At 44.1% G+C, this 23,992-nt stretch overlaps 1 protein-coding gene across 6 annotated transcripts in view; it reads right to left on the reverse strand.

Annotated features, from left to right (window-relative positions):
* Window positions 1–869: 869 nt before the first annotated feature.
* Window positions 870–23,992, reverse strand: part of LOC140190926 (ubiquitin carboxyl-terminal hydrolase 30-like) — a 37,251-nt gene continuing 14,128 nt past the window's right edge. For 3 of the 6 annotated variants that reach the window (XM_072247893.1, XM_072247888.1, XM_072247892.1), the window contains exons 5-13: window positions 21,058–21,156; window positions 19,613–19,658; window positions 17,255–17,349; window positions 14,398–14,457; window positions 10,944–11,030; window positions 9,807–9,881; window positions 8,351–8,570; window positions 6,950–7,055; window positions 870–5,149 (exon numbers count right to left, since the gene is read on the reverse strand). In XM_072247893.1, coding sequence (XP_072103994.1) covers window positions 4,885–5,149; window positions 6,950–7,055; window positions 8,351–8,570; window positions 9,807–9,881; window positions 10,944–11,030; window positions 14,398–14,457; window positions 17,255–17,349; window positions 19,613–19,658; window positions 21,058–21,156 — 1,053 coding nt within the window. In that variant the 3' untranslated portion in view covers window positions 870–4,884. The remainder of the gene's footprint in view (window positions 5,150–6,949; window positions 7,056–8,350; window positions 8,571–9,806; window positions 9,882–10,943; window positions 11,031–14,397; window positions 14,458–17,254; window positions 17,350–19,612; window positions 19,659–21,057; window positions 21,157–23,992) is intronic. The other 3 variants (XM_072247889.1, XM_072247890.1, XM_072247891.1) reach the window with 3 other exon arrangements.

Raw genomic sequence — 23,992 nt, forward strand, 5'->3', positions numbered from 1 at the left:
TGTATAGTGGTGAGATCCAGTTGGAGGTGGCAGAAGTTGTGGAGAATTATGTGCTGGAATTGGAGGCTGGTAGGGTGGTAGGTGAGGACAAGAGGAACCCTATCCCTGGTAGCGTGGTGAGAGGATGGGGTGACAGCAGACGTGCGTGAAATGGAAGAAATGCAGTTGAGGGCAACGCTGATGGTGGAGGAAGGGAAGCCCTTTTCTTTGAAAAAGGAGGACATCTCCTTTGTTCTAGAATGAAAAGCTTCATCCTGAGAGCAGATGCAGCAGAGACAGAGGAATCAAGAGAAGGGGTTGTTTTTACAAGTAGCAGGGTGGGATGAGGTATAGTCCAGGTAGCTGTGAGAGTCCATGGGTTTATTTGAGGGCAGGGTGGATGTTAGAGGTAAAGTGGATGAAACCAACGAGTTTAACAAGGGTGCATGAAGCAGCATCAATGGAGTCGTCAGTGTAGTGTAGGAAAAGTGCGGGATGGTCACCAGTGTAGGCTTAGAACATAGACTGTTCCACGTAGCTGACAAACAGGCAGGCATAGCTGGGACCCTTGGCTACTCTTTTTGTTTGAAAATTGAAGTAAAAAGCAAATCCACTTTAAAATCTGGGTGGAATAGTAGCACAGCGGTTTGTGTAAGGCTGTTACAGACTCAGAGATCAGGTTCAATTGCTGACACTGTCTGTAAAGAGCTTGTACTGTTCTCCCCGTGACTGTGTGGGTTTCCGGATGCTCCAGTTTCCTCCCACCTCACATTCTATGTATGGGTTAATAGGTCTATTGATCCCATGGGTGTGATTGGGCAGTGCGGGCTCGTTCAGCCAGGGCGGTATCACTCAATAAAGAATAATGAGAAATGGAGAATGATTGTCAGCTTAATGAAGAGTTTATTACTTTCCTGTTTGACAAATTAATTAAAACAATTGGAAAATACTTTCTCCTTGATCCATTTCATATATATACACACATACAATTATTGGGTTAGTGCAAAAGGTGCTTTCTTTAAGTTTCTCATTTATACAATCAGAACTTCACATTATTTTCTCACAAGTGTAAAAATCAGCTACATAAACGTGTTCACCTTTACATGTCATACACAGTCAACAGAGACACACAAACCTCATGGTTACATCGTCATGGAGATGAATGGGTACACCGTCAGCAAGGGAAGGACTTGCTACAAAGTGCAGTGGGCAGTGGTCAGAATAGGTCAGCCTTTTCTTGTCCCTTCACAGTCATCTCAATTTACCTCTTAAAAAACTGCACGAGTTCTACCAAAAGATTCCAGAATATGACTTTTTAAACAAAGAGCCAAGCTACAACAGTTCCAGCTTTGCTCAGTCATCTGGTCTGTCCCTCGTGAGAAGTTACCTCTCTTTCGCACACTTCTCCTTCCTACCTTCCGTTACCCAGTACACATGCAATATAAAATAGAGCAGACTTTGTCACAATACAAAGCTACAGGCACTTTGAGGAGAACCCGCTCTCGGGTCAATACAGATATACATACAGTATGTCACCTATAAATCTAACTGTTATGGTTAAAATTGTTCAGGTGAGCAGAATAGATCTGGGCTCTGTCATGTATTTAACAATACGCTAGGATATGGTCTTGGATCCAAGTGATTTGGATGAAAACAGGAATCTAATTTCAGTTGAAATGTGGAGCCCTCACTTATTATAAAATGTTGGAGCAAGGGAAACTAGATTTTAGAGACTTTAGCATTCCTTGAAACACCCGAAACCCCAAGTGATGAAAGGTCACTGACCTGCAATGTTATCTGTGTTTCCCATTTCACAAATGCTGCCTGGCCTGTTGAGTGTTTCAAACACTGTGCTTTATTTCAGCTATTCAGCATCTGCACTATATTCCTTTCTGTCTGGCAATTCAATAACACATGCAAGGCCACACCAGCTAAATTATTAAACAGCCTCTTGAACGTTTACATGGTATGATATTACCATATTGTACGACCTTCACTAACTTACCAGCACTAGGGGCAGTTATTAAAATACTTGAAAATCAAAGTGTAAAATATCCCAACTCCAAATTTAGTGAGGACTAACAGGGAACAATTAAAATTTCAATCAGAAAATATTCTGGTAAAGCTGTCCAAGATAGAAGTGTCGTATCAGTAATCCCATTGCAAACAGATCCAGTCACAGTCAACATGCTGTTAAACCATTGTCCATTGTCTCAGCGCATCAGCCAGCCTGAAAATGAACCAGGCAGATCTCAATTTCAGATCCCTGCCCTCCGTGGTTGGGCTAAAATACAATTAAACATCAAATCCAGTGATCTCTGGGACTACACTCCTATACAGTTGACAAATGGGCAAGGTAGTCAAGAGGGTGATTGACCTTCAAGTAAGAACACATCTTGGAATTCCTTGTGAAGGATGAGGGATTTTCTGAGAGAAGAATTAGAAGTGGAAGTGGTGATAATATGAGAATCTTTTGAAGACAGATTAAAGGAGGAGTTCCTTTAACCTCTGGGATCCATGGCATAAAAAGGATGGGAACCCCTGGATTAAAGGATTACACCTGGCAATCCAGCCCACCCATCATCCTTGTATCAGACTGATCAGGTATCATTACTGTTCGTGTCGACCTTTTTAATTGACCACAAGATGCAGAAGAATGAGGCCATTTGGCCCAACAAACACACCCTATCCAACGCTATCCTCTTCCCCAAACACTTTCTGTTCTATCGATTTGAAAGCATGCATTTCAAGGATAGGGATTAGCCCTTAACACAATTAGGTAGGACATCAGGATTCTAGAATTGGAAGAAAGTGATAACTAATCCACCTGGAACTATGCGGTGGGGATCCTTCATTTGAGAGCCAGGCTATGGGTACCTGGATAACATTGGAAACCATTGTATTGTGTGATGCTATTCTCAATGGATGTGCACACCAGTGCACATTAGGGAGATCAGCTCACTGATGTGAAAACCCATGTTCATGAGATCGCCTACTGATGTGAACACTGGTGCACGTTCGGGAGATCGGCTCATTCTACTCAAATCTTGGGCCAGCCTTAATTGTGCAATTCAGTCTCAAATAGGATAGGCCAAGTAAACAGATGGGACTGTATCTTCTGTCCACCAATGACAGTGGCAGGAAGTGTAAGCATCTCAGATGATGGCTGCAATCTCGTTCTGGTCTAGGAGGCGGTGCAGTACTATGGCGGCCCAGATGCGAGCTCTTCAGAAAGGCCAACTTTCCACCTCTCAACACAAATTTTTTATGAAACACGATGCTGCATCTAGCTTCTCGCATATTCAAGGGTGACAGCAAGTGTGGCCTGACCACTATCTGAGTGTGAAAAGGTTATCACTCCTCACTGGAAGAGCCAGTTCTTACTGAAGTGCAGCAGCTCTGACACTTGTCCATGAAAGGCAGAACTGACACTTGCCCACTGCGCACACTGACCAAACCAACAGATGACCGAGGACACTGAACAGTTACATTCTGTAAAACTGAAGGTGGTGCAATACTCCTGGGGCAACAAATAAAAGGAAGACCATCAGAAAGGACAACTATCAGCTCTTTGAATCTGGGGAAACTCCGGTTAAATTCAAAACTGTCAGATGGGGCTATCATTGACCCATTGCCTGCGGCAGCAGAAGGGAAGAGAACTGAAAGGATAAAGGTGAGTTACTTGCTGATTCCTACCCCTCCAACCTTCTCTAAACCAGACTGACAGATAAACAGGTACCTAGCATTACCAAGCATAAAACCTTGGCACTCTGGCTTGTAAACCTTAGCAATTCTCTCAGAGTTTATGATGCTTTATTCTTCAGCCAACATACCCAAAGCCTGAATAAAACTAGTAGAAGTTTCCTTTGTTATGTCCAATTGGGAGGCAGGAGACAGACACTTCATTAAAGGGGTCAACCCTTTGTAATTTTGTATAGACAGATGTATCCATACAATCTCTGCCTGGAGTCCTCTGAACAGCAACTCTCTACCAGTAAGAATTCCCAATAGTCCATTGAGGGAGAATTCACTGACATACCTGTACTCCACAGGTGACAATTGCCTCTACTGGTCTGTTCAGACTTTGCACCAGCTCAGCTACAATTATTTCCATTGTAGTGAAATTAAAACATAGGCAATTCATACAGACTCCGTTATTTATTAACCCTTACTCTCCTGAAGGCATCAACTCTAACTGGGACATGGTAACCCTCGCATGAGACAATGAGGTTGGCAGTGCAAAGTTCGGGTACAGGCAGATGCTCTGACTTGGACAGCACAGCCTGGTGCTCTCCTCACACAAAATTCAATCCAGCAGCAAGAATGGGGTTTTCCTATTATGAGTCAGGTCCGATTCCAGAACCCCTCACTGCTGTTGTTGATTAATGGCACATATATCTGAAGTGAGAAGGTTTCTGGGATCTTTCTGGCCCTATGTATGGGTGCACTCACACAGTCAGTCAAGGACGGGATTTCTAGAACCTTATGTTGAACCTTCAGAGCTCAGCTAGGAATGTAGCAAGATGCCACAGAGTACTAAGTACAGCTGTTCCTCCAATGTGACCAGTCTGATCTGTGGTCCATTTGTCCCTTTATGATTCTGACTCAAGAATGTAACAGGACCTTCCCATAATATTCAACCACTTCACGTAAAAAGTTCTCACCTAGTTCCATCAAAGTCCACATATACAGGATACAAATTACTCTCCTTATGGAGACATTAACTTTAGGTAATAAATTAATATTTTGATTTATTCTCCTGTTCTTTTGATTCACCGCACAGATTTCGAGGCAAGTATCAGGTCAGCATTAACCAGACTCCAGCTCTTTTCAGATTTTAATTTCCCCTCCAGTAGTAAAGATTATTTGTCCCTTTACAGCACCGGCCTAGTACTCCAGCCACACTCACTCCTCCAGCACAAACTCGCGGCTCGTGTGCCTCACCAGGGGCCGGACTCGCTCATAGAAGAGTAGGTAGGCGTTGGAGGCTTGGACTTCCTGTAGGCTTGCTCTGCGTACCGTGTCGTCTGATATCCACATCCACTGGCTGCTCACTGCCAATGGGTTCCTTGAGGTGGATGGTGAGCGGCGGTAGGTGACAAAATGTCCTGAGTGTATGTTGCCATGGTGGACCACCACAGACATCAGTCGGAACAAGTACACTGAAGACCTGAAGGATTGCAACAGGAAGTAGTGTTTGTATTGAGGGAAAGTCTTCTTTATCACCCCTGCCACTATCACAAGACAGTACGAGGCAGCACAGTAGTGCTGTGGTTAGCACAACGCTTTACATTGCCAGCAACCTGGGTTCAATTCCCACCGCTGCCTGTACGTTCTCCCCGTGACTGCATGGGTTTCATCCAGGTGCTCCAGTTTCCTCCCACAGTCCGGAGATGGACTGCTTAGTAGGTTAATGATCATTGTACATTGTCCCATCATTAGGATAGGTTTAAATCAGGGGGTTGCTGGGGGGCACAGCTTGAAGGGCCGGAAGGGGCTACTTAGCACTGTACCCTAATGAATAAATAAATCTCCCTGCCTTACCTTGTGGTGCATCCAGTAAATGAAGACTGCACTAAAGAAACTTGCCCAGAACTTTATCTTTTGAAAATGCTAGAGTGGACATGCGGAGGATGTTTCCTATAAGGAAAAGTCTAGGACCAGAGGACACAGCTTCAGAAGAGATGGACATCCCTGTAGAACAGAGATGAGGAGGAATTTCTTTAGTCAGATGGTGGGGATTCTGTGGAATTCACTGCCAAAGATGGCTGTGAAGGCCGTGTCATTGGGCTTATTTAAAGTGGAAGCTAATACACTCTGGATTAGTAAGGGCATCAATGGTTATAGGAAAATGGGATTGAAAGATAAATAATTCAGTCATGATTGAATGGTGGAGCAGACTTGACGGGCTGAAAGGCCTAATTGTGTTCCCGTGTCTTATGGTATTCCAAGAATTTCACTGTCTCATCTCTGGCTCCCATGAACTAAGAGGTTTGTTGAGCCAATTCAGAGGGCAGTTACCAATCAGTCATATTGCTGTGGATCTGATGTTACATGCTGACCACAGAATCAAGAGAGGCGACTTGTCCTGTCAAGCCCACACCGGCAATCTAATAAACCTGTAGGGCAAGGGGGTTCCCAAACGTTTTTATGCCATTAACCGAAGGGTCTGTGCACCCCAGGTTGGGAACTCCTGCTGCAGGGGAACAAATAACCATCTCTGAAGGATTTTAGTGAGCCAGACTTTTTCACAACTTTATGTTTACTGCTGTTGATAATGGCTTCAAAAATAACTTTCAGATAAATTTAAAAATTGAGTTTTTACATTCTCCATGATTTGCGTCATACCACCGCATCCACTATGCTGTTAAAATCCGCATGTCTACATTAACTTTTTAATGTGGGTCTGAATCAGTGGGGAGTGTCAGAAGAACAAAATATTCATCATGTTTCCGCTTGCACGGTGTTGCATATTACCAACCATCTTAGTCCAGCAGATGGGAGATCATATCCACAGCATCATACTGTGACAAAACAGATAAGTTACTACTGCCTGTGACAGATCTTTCAAGGATCATCCAATTTTGTGCCACCTGACTCTTTCCAAGGAGAAACGAGAAGAACTGTATTCACAGTCTTTACTGCATTTGGTTTTGTGAAGTTAGGAACCATGAAACAAATATACCTTCTAAATCTGATTTGCCTCTGTACAAGTGGAAATGATGCAATATTTGCTTCCACCATTACAGGGAGCACTATGTTTTACTAACTTACTGTGGATCTCTGGCGTTCTGTATTACTACCTCCTAACACCAACTGTTTCCTTGGATATCACCTGAAGGACCTTTTGATACTGGAGTAGATCCCAAAGGGCCTGCAACTTAATTTATTTCTATGTTCTGTAGAACAACATTGGGGAGGTGAGGGAGGGTGAGGGTGAGTGGGACGAAGGAACATCAAATAGACTCACGGATAACTTCTAGTCCCCAAAGGTGGCATCGTTGAGAAAGGTGATAGCAAAGATGAACATGCTCCATTTGCAACTTGTGTTTTACCAAGGATGGGTTGTGTGGATCCTGCAAGAGAACATACAAGAAAGAGATTTATAGATTAATGAATTAATGGTGCTCTGGTTTCTCCCACATTCAAAAAGTACACAAGTTAGGATTAGTAAATCATGGGCCAGCTTTGTTGGCGTTGGAAGTGTCGTGACATTTGCAGGCTACCTCAGCACACCTCTGACGCAAGTGACACATTTCACTGTGTTTTGATGTTTCGATGTACAAATAAAGCTAATCTTTATGAAATTCCACAGCACCGCCAAGTCCTGTGTAACTCATGATAGTTTGCTCTATTTACCTTCCCAGCACTGTACACAGTTATGTGCAATACATCTTCAGTGAAATTTCGTTTTAGATCACGTTAACAAAATGACCAAATAACTTGGAGATGGATACTGACGCTGGATGAATTTTTGTGCATTAAACAGAAGCTGGGAGCAAAGGTTTTATTAAAAGACATAATTAATGTGTGCAGCTGATGCTGCCTAGATGTACCAGCTTCAATCTTTGTATCATGTTATTAAATAAACATTAGTCTATCGGCTGAACTGTTTCTACAGACAGGGGAAGGGGCAAAGGTAGGTTACTGGCACCTTAAAACCAGTCACTTTGGGCCAGTGGGGCTTGTCAGTTGTGGTTGGCAGCTCAGCTAGGAGTAAGAAAACTCTTATCTTAAACCTCCACTGCCTTGTGGCTATACCCACTCATGGAGAAGACTTTGAGAGTAAACCCTGAGGGAAAAATATGGAGCTGGTGTCCCTAAGGACACCAAAGGACTCCATAAGGCAGTCCTGCATTGAGATCAACGCTGACTGGCATCTCCTGTGACGGTGCCAGTGCTAAACTGTATCGGTCTCTGTCGTTCCTTTGGGTTCATCGGCAACATGGAGAGGGGGAGTCTGCTGCATGGGCAACAGCTTGCTCTCCATATTGTGCTGCCCTGTCTTGCATATGTAGACAGCTAGGATGCAATATTCATGGTCAACGGAGACCTCAAGTCTACTAAGAGATATGAATGGTTGAGGGTGTGAAGATGAAATTGAGATAACAAAGCAGACAGCTGCGAAGATGATGGTGCTAAAGGAAGAGAGAGGAGGATTGAAAAAGGCGGAGGATGAGAGCATGGGGGTGAAGGTAGTTAATATCTAACTCATTACACACAGCTGAAAAGTGGAAGCACAAACCGAATGCAGATATTCCAAAAGAACATGTTCTACTTATGAATTTTTTTTCATGAGAAACATAGACAAGATCATTGTGCCACTGACTTGGGATGCTGCCCGGCCATTTGCTGCTTTTTCTAACAGTACCTGACTTGCTCAGCATGGTGGCTTCCAGCACGTGAGGCAAGCTTCCAGTGCTGGCGGGTCTGCTCAGTCCGCAGTGCCCTCGTCTCTGGGATGGGCTGCGGTACTTGTAGGCATCGAGCGAGAGGAACTCGCCAAACTGCACGTGCTCATTGCGCTTCAGGGGGGTTCCTTGGCTGGACCACGACAACCTTTGCAGGTGGATACAAAGGCACTGAGGAAGCTGAGGAGGCAGACAGGAGGAAAAGGTCAGGAACAGTAGCACACATCGGTTTTCTCAGATGATGATGCCTCACAGAGATAATTCTCCACATTTTAGGTTAGACAGGTTGTCTGCAACTTATCAATGGATTCCATAATGTTTAGGTGGCGCGTTAATGTAGTGGTTAGCGTAATGCTTTATGGTGCTAGCTGTAAGATCAGGGTTCAATTCCCGCCACTATCTGTAAGGAGTTTGTATGTTCTCCACATGATTTCCTGCCATATTCCAAAGATGTACAAGTTAGGATCAGTGAGCTGTAGGCATATTTGGTGAAGAAACATTACACTTTGGAAACACAGTGAGCACATTCTGTAAGTGTTAAGGTCGTTATAGTAGGAGATAAGGTTGATCTTCAAGTTCAGATCCAAAATTGAGGGAAGGCTAATTCCAATAAGATGCTTGCAGGTGAAACAACATCTGACAATTGGGAGACATTTAATGGGAGTTAGCAAGAGTTTAGGGACAGCACATTGTGGTAAGAATGGAAGGAAAAGATGGAGACATTTGGGCACCTTGGATGAGAAGGGCTTGATCAGGAAACGGAAGCACATGACAAGTGCAATCAATGAAAATCTAGTGAGACCCCTTGAGTAATACAGAGGAAGTACTTAATAAGGAAATTAAGAGGGCAAAAGATGCTTTGGGATATTCCCGACAGGTAAGATTAAAGAGAATCCCAAGTCAACTTACAAGAATATTAGCAGAAAGAGGGTAGCAGAGGAAGACTGGGCTCCCTTAGGGATGAAAGAGTAATCTATGTGGGCAAAATCCTAAATAAATGCATCTTCCACCAAGGAGAAGGACGTGGATGATAGCAAGTTGCTTTCCATCATAGGTTGGGGCATGGAATGTAAGAGATGGAATGTTATAATTATAACACAAACAACTAGGATTTGTGTAGATGGACAGAACAATCAGCTTGGAGGGGCTGGGTCAAAGAGCCCTCTTAAGTGCTCGACATGCTTGACTCTACTCTACCACCAATATCCTGGTCCCATCATCACACCACCCCCACCATCAATATCCTGGGAACACCACTGACCAGAATCTCATCAAAGGCTGAAGGGCTTGTTCCTGTGCTGTTCTTGCGATTTGGCCTTTTGCTTTGAATGCTCAATCAAAAATAATTCTTTAACGCTTTTGTGGTATACAACTATTTACACCCAAAAGCAATTCCAATCCTTGATGCAAGCCCACCTTTCCAATCTTCAGCTGTTTGATGAAGGTTGTCCTCTGGTTTTCTGTAGCCTGTCCACTTTGGTTCTCCCCTGCCTGAATTTGTGAAAGAACAGAAAGGGTTGCCAGAACTTAGGAGTCGGTAAATCGAAATCTGATGGTCAATCCTCTCCAATATTACACACTGCACAGGGATGAAGCGCAGTGTATCCTTTTCCTTCCCTCCCTTTTCTCATCCTAGTGCTCTTGACTCATCCACGGTTAATCTAATGAACATATTGGAGCTGCTGCCAACACAACAATACCTTTAGTAGTATTTCTGGGAATTATACAGTACTGTGCAAAGTCTAAAGCACATATATATATCTAAGAATTTTGCACAGTTCTGTACATTGGTTAAAATAGGACGGTGGTTGGGAAAAGATATGAGTACTTAGTTTTATATTAGCTCAATAGTACTAAATGGTATTTGGTATCTTGGAAAAACATATTATACAGTACTGTGCAAAGTCTTAAGCATGTATACATCTAGAGTACCTAAGAATTTTGCACAGTACTGTACTTTAAGGGTTACAGGTCACAAACTGCATTAACATGCATCATCATTAAATGGGCTGTGCAAACCCAAGAAGCTACCTACCACACTGGGGCTTTTTGCACCATTTTCCCTGAAGACTCCAATTCTTGAGGGACCATGTCTATCAGTTGTTCAATTACAGCCCACGCCTTCATTCAACACACAGCTTCCCCTTTAGGATTCATAAGGTTACCAATCAGGATAAGGAATCACTTCCTGTTCCCCCGGTCTCAAATCATTTCCACCCATCACTAAAGCCTTGTCATCAGCTAATTTCAACATAGACCAAAAATTAAACACATGACCGTCCAGATCAGCAAATTTCAACATAGACCAGGAACTGATCAAACGTTCCTCCTCCTTTGCATCATGTGAAATTTACAGCTCAGCCATTGGGAAAGATCACAAATTTCTACCCTTGCCCAGTAAAAGTTTCAGCCCTCCTTTCTCCTCAATAACGTGGTTGCATTTCCTGACTCCCAAGTTATCCCATCCAGTGAGCGATCGCCGCGTTTTAATATGCGATTCTTTCAGACCAGCAACACTGAGGTAACAAGAACGAGCGGTGGGGCATTGCTCACCTTGCTGCAGTTCTCACACACCACATCCTTAATGGTTTCTGAGGAGATGAAGTGTTGCAGGCAGAGATCCAGTGACACTGGTCTACCCTGGGAGGTATTAACAGTCACAGAGTTAGAGAGGCATGCCGCACAGAAACAGGCCCTTTAGCCCCACTGACCATTAACACTAACAGTCCTTAGGATGCCTCAGACTTTAGCACAGTACTGTATAAGGATTAAAATAGGAAGGTCGTTGGGAAACAAAAGTAAGAGTACTTAGCTTTGTATTACCTCAGAAGTATTATGTGTTATTTGGTAACTGGAAAGACATATTATACAACACCTTGCAAAAGTATTAGGCACCCTCGATATACAGTGGCATGCAAAAGTTTGGGCACGCCTGGTCAAAATTTCTGTTACTGTGAATAGCTAATCGAGTAGGAGATGAACTGATTTCCAAACGGCATAAAGTTAAAGATGACACATTTCTTTAATATTTTAAGCAAGAAAACCTTTTTATTTCCATTGTTTACAGTTTCAAAATAACAAAAAAGGAAAAGGGCCCGAAGCAAAGATTTGGGCACACTGCATGGCAGTACTTAGTAACACCCCCTTTGGCAAGTATCACAGCTTGTAAACGCTTTCTGTAGAGTTTTTCAATTCTTGTTTGGGGGATCTTCATCCATTCTTCCACAGATTCTCGATGATGTTTAGGTCAGGGGACTGTGAGGGCCATGGCAAAACCTTCAGCTTGCGCCTCTTGAGGTAGTCCATTGTGGATTTTGAGGTGTGTTTAGGTTCTTTATCCTGTTGGAGAAGCCATCCTCTTTTCATCTTCGGCTTTTTTACAGACGGTGTGATGTTTGCTTCCAGAATTTGCTGGTATTTAATTGAGTTCATTCTTCCCTCTACCAGTGAAATGTTCCCCGTGCCACTGGCTGCAACACAAGCCCAAAGCATGATCGATCCACCCCCGTGCTTAACAGTTGGAGAGGGGTTCTTTTCATGAAATTCTGCACCCTTTTTTCTCCAAACATACCTTTGCTCATTGCCAAAAAGTTCTATTTTAACTTTATCAGTCCACAGGACTTGTTTCCAAAATGCATCAGGCTTGTTTAGATGTTCCTTTGAACCTTTTGAATAGAACTTTTTGGCTGCAAGAAATGTGTCATCTTTAACTTTATGTCTTTTGGAAATCAGTTCATCTTTTACTCGCTTAGCTATTCACAGTAACAGAAATTTTGACCAGGGGTGCCCAAACTTTTGCATGGCACTGTATACCAATGTTTCAGAATGGGATCATTAAGGTGAACTATCCTTAGAGAAATATACCAATGTTATAGAATGGAACCATCAAGGTGACCAATCCCTATCTAAATATACCAACGTTTCAGAATGGGACCCTCAAGGTAACAATCCCTATAGAAATATACCTTCGTTATAAAATGGGACCCTCAAGGTAACAATCCCTATAGAAATATACCTTCGTTATAGAATGGTACCATAAAGGTGAACAATCCCTATAGAAATATACCTTCGTTATAGAATGGGACCATCAAGGTGAACAATCCCTGTCTAAGTATACCATTTCAGAATGAGAGCAGTACGTTATGAGCACACGTTTCTAACAATGCTGTTACACACCAGGTGGCAATGTGACACATTCCTTTTCTACAGGTCTACCTTGTACCTCTTTTCCTCCTTGAATGCTTATTTTTATATATTCCCGTTACTCTTCCTTGTACATGAGCTTAATGTCTTTCTGAGGTTCCACATTATTAATTCTCACAGCAGTTCTCTCTACCAACCGTCCTTTTCATTGCGCAGGCAGATTCTGCTCTAACTCCACTTAGGAGTTTGCAGATGATACTATCACAGTGGGCCGTAGCTTCTATAACAATGTGTCGAAAGGAGATGGAGAGCTTACTCAAAAGTTTTCCCTTTCCCTCAATGTCAACAGAAGAGTTGGTCATTGACTTTACGAAGTGGGATGGTGCACACGCTCCTGTCTGCAACAATGATGTTGAGGTTGAGAATTTCAAGTTTTTAAGTGTGAAAATCAAGAATAACCTGTCCTGGTCTAACCACATGGGTGACAAAGCCAAGAAAGCTCACCAATAACTCCTACTTCCTCAGAATGCTAAGGAAATTTGGCATGAGCCCATCGATCTTTGCCAATTTTCATTGATGTAACATTCTATCTGGATGCATTACGGCTGGGTATGACAACCGCTCTGCACGAGACTGCAAGAAACTACAGAGCTCAGCATATCATGGAAACCAGCCTTCCTACATTGGACCCTGTCTATACTTCTTGCTTAAGCAGCCAGCATAATCAAAGATTCCACACACCCACTCTTCTCCCCTCTCCCATCAGGCAAAAGATACAAAAGCCTGAAAGCACGTACCACCAGTCTCAAGGACAGCTTCTACCCCACTGTTGTCAAAATATTAAATAGATCTCATGCAGTAAAATGGACTTCTGACCTCATGATCTACCTCATTATGATCGTGCACTCTATCGTTTACCTGCACTGCACTTTCTCCGTAGCTGTTACAGGGAAACTGTTTTATCTTGTACTACCTCAATGCATTGTGTAATATGATCTGTATGAATTCCCTCCCTTCTGCAACCCTGATCGCTGACCAATTCTTCTTTGGTTCCTCACTAGCGAATCTGCAGGGTTCAGTAGCTCATCCAGTGAGTGATTGGTGGAACCAGTTCCCTATTTTCTGGTACTAAACATACACAGTCATTTATTTTTTTAATCTTCAACTGGGGCACTTGAAGGCTGTTTCTGTAGTACTGCACCATTCACAGCCTTGAAACAACCCAAAACCATCTATAAATCTTGTTCTGGTTCTAACTCAGTCAATTTAGATTTAGAGTCCTACAGCACAAAAACAGGACCACTGTATCCATGCAGGCCATCAAGTACCTATCACATTCCCCAGAAATCATGGCACAGCCTTCAACAACATGGTATGCTGACGGCTTGTCTAAGTACCCCTTAAATGTTGTTAGAGTATCTTCACCATCCCACCATTTCTCTTGATCCTTCCTCAGGACCCACCATGAAGTATCTTCTAGCCAAAATGTAACACATATGTTTTTTCAGGATTCCACCACCCATCTTCCCAACTCCTGCACATAGCAACTTCCATAGTGCAATAATAGTAATAATCAGTTCACTGTTTTAGTAATTATTACTTGACGAGTGAATATTGCTCATAGTTCCTGTGTTCTTTAAAGAGATCCTTTATGTCCGACTAACTGAGCAGACAAGCTCTTGGTTTTTCAACCAAGTGTCAGTAACATCCTCAATGCTGCACAGGACAAGCAGCTTGGAATTGTGTTCCTACAATTCTGGCTTTCATTACATAAAGCCACTCTAAAGTGACACAGCCAAATTCAATGCCTTTATAAATATATGGTACAAAACAATTAACTGTTTAAAGTGCGGATGGTACGTACCCATGTCACTGTTGGAATGCTGAGGGAGAGACTGTCAAACGTGTCGTACCTGACAGGACTCTGATGAAAAAAGGTGTAGTTAGTAACAGTAAACACGAGGAATTCTGCAGATACTGGGAATTCAAGCAATACACATCAAAGTTGCTGGTGAACGCAGCAGGCCGGGCAGCATCTCTAGGAAGAGGTACAGTCGACGTTTCGGGCCGAGACCCTTCCTGACGAAGGGTCTCAGCCTGAAACGTCGACTGTACCTCTTCCTAGAGATGCTGCCCGGCCTGCTGCGTTCACCAGCAACTTTGATGTGTGTAGTTAGTAACAGCATAGTTTCTCCCTATAGTGACAAATCTAATATGCCATGACTGGAGGGTGGGAGAGTACTGATAGTGATTGTAGTGCTAGCAGACATGGTCTGTTTGTCCTAGTTTCACAGCTCACTGGTTGCGATGCCAGGGCTACCGACAATGAGCAAAACTTGAGCAAACTCAGTACAGGCAGATGTAGTGGTCGGCAGGAGTAACAGCATACAGAGCTCAAAGACCAGTCTCTTTGCATCTGGCCATTTATTTCACAAATATATAACTTTTAGAGTGCTCGAGGAAACTTAGTTCACACTGGGAAATTTTTATTTTATGTTGTATATTATTTTGTTTTTAATTATTGAGAGAAACAGCACAGTAACCAGACCTTCGGGCCCAGCAAACACACATCGCCCAATTACATCCAAGTGTACAATTAGCATACTAACCCGTGCATCTATGGAATATGGGAGGAAACCAGAGCACCCAGAGGAAACCCACACAGTCACAGCGTACACTGTGACAGACAGCGTGGGTTTCAGTATGCCAGACAACTCCTTACAGAAAGTGGCACGAAATGAACCACATTGCTGGCACTGTAATAGCTTTATGCTAACTACTACGCTATTACCCCAGCCAATTGACTGGCCAATTTCTGTTATCCAACTTACAGGTCCCGGGAGGGAAATTCAGCGTTAGTGTTAAACTCACTTCAGTGACCATTTCTACTGTCAAACACTGACAACAACACATAGAATCTGCAAGGAATGATTACAGGCTAACAACCTTGCCTATGCTCAGCACTGGTGGCAAAAGCCACATTACCCCCCACCCCTTGCACTTTACATCCATAAGTGCTGAAGCCTTGTGATGGAAATACTCAGCAGGTCAGTTAGCACCTGGTAAGAAGACAGCTGCAATTGCTGAGTACATATCAACTAGCCAGATTGGAGATGATTGGATAATCTCCCTGTCAATCAAGTTTCATGGTCACAATGGTGTGAATGCCTAAGATTAATTAATCCTCATATCCATATCTAGCAATCCTCTACTCTTTAGATTTTGTTTTGTAAAATAAAATTACCTGGCTATTACTGGGAGAAGTTGCTATGGTTTGTTTCTGGTGCTCTTTGAGAAGACTAGTTACTGAATGAATTGTTTTCGTTTGCTAAGCTGACTGCTCTCTGAAAACTACACGCTTGGCCCTACCTCCAACTCATCAGCTCAAACAATAGAGCTCATTCTGGAGAAATGATGATTGGAAGATAGATGTTCTGTTCACAGATACCAGCCAGCATGCTGAACATCTCTTGCACTTTCAGAGAGGACTTTCTTTCCAAATCTCCAATTCAGGGAAAGGATAGGAAGACTCTAGGCCATGAACAGCTCTAGCTAATCATTAAGAGGAGTGAAGAGTTTACACAATGGCAAATAACCCTGTTGTATTGCAAGCCAATAGTCCATAAGACAGAGAGCAGAATGAGGCCATTCGCTCATTGAGTCTGCCCTGCCATTCCACCATGGCTGATTTATTATCCCTCTCTACCCCGTTCTCCTGCCTTCAAGCCCTAATCTTTGGCATTTTTTCTATTCTAGAACTTATCAACCTCCGCTTTAAATATAGCTGATGACTTGTCAAAGAAGCACCTGCCCCTCTTACAATAGTGACACAAGTGGTTTTCAGCATTTGACTGGCACACAAGGGGCCAAATTGATATCTGATAAGTAAGACTAATATTTAGGATCCAAGTCTGGTTCTCTCTGCCCCATCTCACCCCACCATCCAAATCATCGTCAGTTTGAGTTCACAGCACTTTTGCCTGAAGGCTGCTAGAGTCAAGTTGAGATCAACTTGAGATCCCAAGCCAGATGAGATTGGACCAGATTTGGGTGAGGTTGTATACAGGTGCTGGTAAAGTATGCAGGTTGAGGTAGGACTGTGCTATCAGCCTATTCATTTGTTGAGATCACGATGATCTGTTGCATGTCCTTGATCAGTACCTGGTGTCCCATCCTCGCACAACAGTCATTTGAGCTTCTAACATCTACAGCACTGGTCAGACTGGTTATGGAAAATCTCTTAAGTCCTCGTATCAGCCAGGATCAGGTCAGATTTCAGTTTTATATAAAACCATAAGACCATAAGATATAGGAGCAGAATTAGGCCATTTGGCCCATCGAGTCTGCTTCACCATTTCATCGTGGCTGATCCATTTCCCTCTCAGCCTCTGTCTCCTGAATTCTACCCATATGCCTTCATGCCCTGACGAATGAAGAACTCATGAACCTCTGCCTTAAGTATACCCAATGACTTGGCCTTCACAGCCACCTGTGGCAATGAATTGCACAGATTCACACTCTCTGGCTAAAGAAATTCCTCCTCATCTCCGTTCCAAATGGATGTCCCTCTATTCTGAGGCTGTCCTCTTGTCACAGAAATCCAACCTGAACAGAGCTCTAATGGAGCCCCGAGAGAAAGAGAAAGTAGTATCTTGCTTCATGGATTCACTGGTATCACAAGCGCTGGCGAGCAGTCACCCCCCACACACACCCACACCCACCTGTTGCTCACACTGTTTACACACCATGTTACTGGTCAGCCGGCCGTGGAAGGGGTGCTGAAGCTTCCAGGGACGGGGTGGTGCCAGCAAAGGCCCTTGAACAATGAAAGAAATCGATTAGCAAATGCTGGACACGCCGAGCAGACCAAGCAGCATCTGTGACGGGAGAAATGGGTCCTTCAACCGTCCTGACCTCTCAGACCTGAAACACTAACGGTATTAATCTCTCCACAGGCCTGCGGTCTGGTTCCAGTGCAACACACACATAACGCTGAAGGAGGTCAGCAGGTCAGGTGGCAACTGTCGACGTTTTGAGCCGAGACCGTCCTTCAGGACTGGAAAGGAAGGGAGAGGGGAAGGAGCAGAGTTATAAGATGATAAGTGAAGGCAGGTGGGTGGAAAACGTAAAGGGCTGGAGCGGAGTGGAAGGAATCTGATAGGAGTGGAGAGTGGGCCACAGCAGACAGGGAGGCAGGAGGGGAGCCGGGGTAGGTGATAGGCAGATGAGTAAGAGGCCAGAGTGGGGAATAGAAGGAGGGATGGGGAAGGGAAATTTTTTTACCGGAAGTTTGGAGGCTACCCAGATGAAATACAAGGTGCTGCTCCTTCACCGTGAGGCACAAGAGGAGGCATGGACCGCCACGTCAGAATGGGAATGGGAATTACAATGTTTGGCCACTGGGAAGTTCCGTCTTTGATGGATGGAGCGGAGGTGCACAACGAAGCGGTCCTCCAATTTGTGACAGGTCCCACCAACGTAGAGGAGGCCACATTGGGAGCACCAGACACAATTGCTAATCCCAGCAGATTCTCAGGTGAAGTGTTTGGGGGCCCTGAATGGAGGTGCATGAGAAGGTGTAGCACTTCTTTCACTTGCAGGGATAATTGCTGGCAGGGAGATCAGTGGGGAGGGATGAATGGATAAGGGAGTGATCCTTGCCGAAAGTGGAGGCGGAGGGAAGTAATGATGTGTTAGATGGTTTCCAGTGTTTTCATTTTTGCTTTCATTTCAGAATTGCACCATCAGCAGCTTTTCTGATTTTCCACTAGAAAGGGAAAGATACACAAATAGATCGGAACAGCTGGGAGAGCTTCACAGAGCATTGACTATAAAAGGCTCAAAACAACCTCCGAGAGATAGCAACAAAATCAGACTGTAACAAGGGGGCAACAATGAATTATTTTGTGTGCTGTTGTCATCTTGTGGAGTAAGTCATATTCATCTAGATATTATAGATGAAAAAAATTTATTGAGACAATCTCCAGAAGAAATGCTCAGCCAAATGTGTTGGGAACATCACAAAACAAGGAAATAGAAGCAGGACACCAGGCCCCTAAAGTCTGCTCGATATGATCATGGCCTCAGTTCTTCATCTGTTCCAGTTTACAGCCCCCAATTCCTCAATCTGCCTAGTACGCTAGTGAGATGACGGACAGGAAGGAACCATGTTTCAGCTCTTGAAATGTGCCACATTAACTTGTATGTCTGTAGGGCAGAAGGAGTTTGGCATCTGACTCTGGGAGTGCTGTGATAGGGAATGAGAGAGACCTTCCAGAGGGCACACTGGTGATCGCTATTCAGCAATTCCTTGCTGGAAGTGGTTATGTTGGGATGGCAGGGTAGGGAAGAATGGCCACTGTGCCTTTGCACAAGTCTGTTAGTTCAATCAGGATGGTTTCTGGGGCTTAGGAAGCTGCTGTTAACTTCACTCTGCCACTTAGTAGGAGGGTGTAGGAAGATGGATGCCACGGTGGCTGATTGTTTCTGGAGGAGAGACATGCAGTTGGGTCAAAGCCGATGGAGCCTTACTCTGACCTTACTTCACCTAGTATTCTCGCCAGCCTCAGAAAGTGGAACACCGTCTCCCAGTAACAACAATTGTCACCATTAAATCCAGAGAGGTGAAGATAAGGAAGATGATATGTAAATATAATTGCTCCTGCATATCTAATTCTGACTCCACTCGTTTCACCCGCCAGCGTGCAGGCTCTGCAGTGGGTCCAAAACTTCAGCACTTCTGCCTCCCCTAATCTATATCTTTGACCAAGTTTTTGGTTACTTGGTTGAATAGTCCTTAATCAACTCAGTTCAATTTTAACCAATGAATAAAGTGTTTTTAAACTGAATGCAGGTCTTTACATATTATTACACAAAACTGGTCACATTGGGTACCTTCAAATCAGAAATGATTCCCACAATTTTTCAATGGACATTCTGCTGTCTGTATGTCTCATGGGTTTAGTTTCTCAGCTGAGGTTGTGCTTGTTGCTCAGTCCTTCACTGTATTGACTTGGTTACTGTCACACTGAATTGAGTGCCAACATCACTAAGGTACATTTTACTATGAAGATTCTTACTTCGGCTCCTGCAGCTCATCTGGCTTTCCTCAAATTCTGGTGGACTCTATGAAAACCAAGGAGATAGAGAGATTACCAAGTCTGATGGAAAGCAAACAACAACATTTTCTAAACTAAACAGTGTTTGCTGGTTTCAGCTCTGAGCCTTTGGGAAATAAGTCAAGTTGGCTCCAACCAGCTCTGAGATGACATGACTTTGCAATACATTTCAAAATACACATTGCTCACTGACCGATAAAACTTCCAATGTTCAGTGTATTTCATAATGCAGGATATCCCAAAACTCATCACAAACAATTAACTACTGTTTGTAGTGTAGTTAAGCGTTTAGATACAAGCATGGCCAAAAATGTTCAGAGGGGCTACTTTCTCAGGGGGCTAAAGAAATTTGACATGTCCCCATTAACCCTTAACCAATTTTTCTGAACGCAGCATAGAAAACATCCTATCTGGATGCATCAGCTTGGTCTGGCAACTGCTCAGCAGGTGACTGCAAGGAAGTGCAGAGAGTTGTGGACATCTCATCACGGAAACCAGCCTCCCCTCCATGCGCTCTGTCTATACTTCTCGCTGCCTTGGTAAAGCAGCCAGCATAATCCCCACCCCAGACATTCTCTCTTCTCCCCTCTCCCATTGGGCAGAAGGTACAAAATCTTGAAAGCACGTACCATCAGGCTCAAGACAGCTTCTATGGAATAGTTCCCTGGTACAATAAGATGGACTCTTGACCTCACAGTCTACTTTATAATGATCTTGCACCTTATTATCTACCTGCACTACATTTTCTTTGTAACTGTTACACTTTATTCTGTATTCTGTTATTGTGTGCATATGATCTACCCTGTAGGAGCTCACCATCCTAAGATGATCTATGGTGTGTTTTCTTCACTACAACAAAGACACCTCAAAAACATATCTTAGATGTGGAAAGTGACGTGAAAGATGTGCAGAATGCAGAAGTAAATGCAAGAATTTCTCTCGTCCAGTCTCAGTTCAATGGGATCAGGAAAATTTCAATGCAGTGTTAATACTCACTTTAATTGTGTGACGGGGAAAAGTCACCCTCCTTACTTTACCTTGAGCCCACTGATGTAAAACATGTCAGTCAGATTCGCAGCTGTTTGTCACATGTACATCGACACATACAGTGAAATGCGTTAACATCCGACACAACCCAACCATGTGATGGGGCAGTCTGCAAGTGTCGCCTCATATTCCAGCGCCAGCACAGCTTGTCACGCAATTGTAACTTATTTCCAATTTTCTCTGTGGAAAATTGTTGCAGTAATCCTGAAATGTGAGAAGAGAATGCTCAGGATATTTAGTTCTGGACAAACTTTTGTTTTAGACACATCAGAAGGTAATCATCCTTCTCTTGCAGGGAAGATCAAGAGACCTCAAGACCCTGATCATGTTCACAACTGTTGGGACACAATCTGCTTTACCTCCAGAGACTGAATGTCGAATAAATGTGCAACTCGAGAATGGCGGTCTTGTTCATCCTCCAGAGCAGAGGTCAGGACGTGAAACAGTTCGTGAGCGTCCTGAAAACAGAAGAATAGTGTCAGCTAGCAGGAAAGCACTCAGACCAAGAACAACACACAATATAAACCAAAACCTTATGCTGTGAGACAAGGAACACTATGGCAAGATTGAACAAGTTTGATTTTATATCATATTACTGTTTAAGGGCAGGTGTACAGCACAGGAGCTGATATCAGCAATAAAAACTCAACACGCTACTGATTAACTCACTGAGTCCTTAAGACATAGGAGCAGAATTGGGCCATTCGGTCCATCAAGTATGTTCTGCCATTTAGGCCATCATGGCTGATTTATTATCCCCCCAACCCCATTCTCCTGTCTTCATCCCATAACCTTTGACGCCCTTGGTAATCAAGAATCAAATGACCTCCACTTTAAATATACCCAATGACTTGGTCTATACAGCCGAATGTGGCAATGAATTCCACTGATTCACCACCCTCTGGTTAAAGAAATTCCTCCCCATCTCTAAATGGACATGCTTACACTCCAACGCTGTGCTGTCTGGTCTTCGAAATCCAATCTGAACAGAGCTCTAAGGGAGCTCCCCCACCGTAGGAAACATCCCCTCCACGTCCACTCTACCTAGGTCTTTCAATACTTGATAGGTTTCAATGAGATCCCCCCTCATTCTCCTAAACTCCTGTGAGTACAGGCCCAGAGCCATCAAACACTCTTAATACATTAACTCTTTCATTCCCAGGATCATCCTTGTGAAACTCCTCTGGACCCTCTCCAATGTCAGCAGATCCATTCTTAGATAAGAGGCCCAAAAGTGCTGACAATACTGCAAGTGTGATCTGACTAGAGCGTTATAAAGCCTCAGCTTCTACTGTGAAGTAATAATCAGATGAATTCTTCAACGTTTGCACATTGCAGCCAACTCACTTGACCACAGGCCAATTAGCTTAACTGTAGTGGGCAGAAAATTATTTCTGAGGAACAGTTTAAACCTTGATTTAGAAAGATTCAATCACAGCATGGATTAATGGGAGGTCATATTGGAGATTGATAAAGGCAGTAGGTTGATGTAGTTTTAATGGATTTTACCATGAACTTTTGACAAGTTCCCATATGGGTCACTGATCAATAATATAAAAGCAGTTGGGATTCATGAAAGTGAAGTGGATCTGTGATTGGCTCAGTGGCAGGAGAGAAGAGGCTGTTTGATGGGAGTTTTTTTAGACTGGAAGGTTCTTACCTGTGGAGTATCATACTTGGCTCCATATTTGACTTCTTGCACAATATGTTAATCTGCTAATTTTGAAAGTTGTGGTGCGATGAAGAAGATGGAATGGTACAGAAGTGTGGTTGACAGTGAGTGGAAGAGGGAAAGACTGCTGGAAGATAAAGATGTTCTCAGCTGAGCAGAAGCACTGCAAATGGAATTCATTCCCAAGAAGTGTGAGGGAGATGTGACAAACCAAGACAACGTAGAGTTAATGGGAGGATACTAAGAGGTGTTCAGGTAGCAAAACAGTTCAATTAAACATGGCAGATGAGATGCTCTCTTTTACTATCTAAGCACAGAAGATAAGAGCAGGGAAGTGATATAACGGTAAGGAGTAATGTCAGACCACAGCTTGAATACTGTATGTATTTCCTGTCACCACGTTGCAGGAGGGTGTGGCTGCAGTGGAGAGAGTTCAAGGGAGAGTTACATTCATGGAGTTCTATAGCACAGAATCAGCCCCCTTCGATCAACTGACCAAGATCTCCATCCACACTAATACTGTTTGCTTTCATTTGGTCCGTACACTGAACCGCTAAACCTTTCCAATTCTATGTCTGTGTCAAAACATCTTTTGCAAATTGTGTAATTGTACTAGCCACTACCACTCACTCTGACTGCTCATTTTGTACTCATCACCCTCTGCACTTGCCCCTCAATTCCCCTTTAAATCTTCAGCAACACACACAAAACGCTGGAGGAACTCAGCAAGTCAAGGCAGTGTAATGCTCAGTTATATTGGCTCGTATATGTTTAGGGGAAATCCCACCCAGCACCTGTCTCAACACTTCCTACAGAGTCGGTTCCCGCCCGAATCAATCCCAAACATCAATCATCAGCCAGCACACCCGGTACGTTTTACCAAGTACACTTTATAGATATTACTAATTCTATGACATTAATATAAATTCGATACAGAAAAGGAAGTAACGAAAAAAAAGGTGCCAAGCCTTATCAAAGTCCAAGTTCTTCGTGCACAGCCATTGGAGCTCAATTGATTCCTGACGACCACCCGAATCCTGTCGACTCACGGCTCGGGATCACCCGGAGTGATCCACCGGAGCCTTTCCGCACATCCGCCATCCTCCCCGTCTCTCCCCCGACTCCCCGTCTCTCCTCCGACTCCCCGTCTCTCCTCCAACTCCCCGTCTCTCCTCCGTCCTCTCCGTCTCTCCTCCGACTCCCTGTCTCACCTCCGACTCCCCGCCAAAACCCCGTCCACCGTCCTCCCCGTCTCTCCTCCGACTCCCCGTCTCTCCCCCGACTCCCCGTCTCTCCTCCGACTCCCTGTCTCTCCACTGTCCTCCCCGTCTCTCCTCCGACTCCCCGTCTCTCCTCCGTCCTCCCCGTCTCTCCTCTGACTCCCCGCCAAAACCCCATCCACCGTCCTCCCCGCCTCTCCTCCGACTCCCTGCCAAAAACCCCGTCTCTCCTCCGACTCCCTGTCTCTCCCCCGACTCCCCGTCTCTCCACTGTCCTCCCCGTCTCTCCTCCCGACTCCCCGTCTCTCCACCGTCCTCCCCGCCTCTCCTCCGACTCCCCGCCTCTCCTCCGTCCTCTCCGTCTCTCCTCCGACTCCCCGCCAAAACCCCGTCCCCAGTCAT

The sequence above is a fragment of the Mobula birostris genome, chromosome 31 (assembly GCF_030028105.1).
Source record: "Mobula birostris isolate sMobBir1 chromosome 31, sMobBir1.hap1, whole genome shotgun sequence".
Classification (NCBI taxonomy): domain Eukaryota; kingdom Metazoa; phylum Chordata; class Chondrichthyes; order Myliobatiformes; family Myliobatidae; genus Mobula; species Mobula birostris.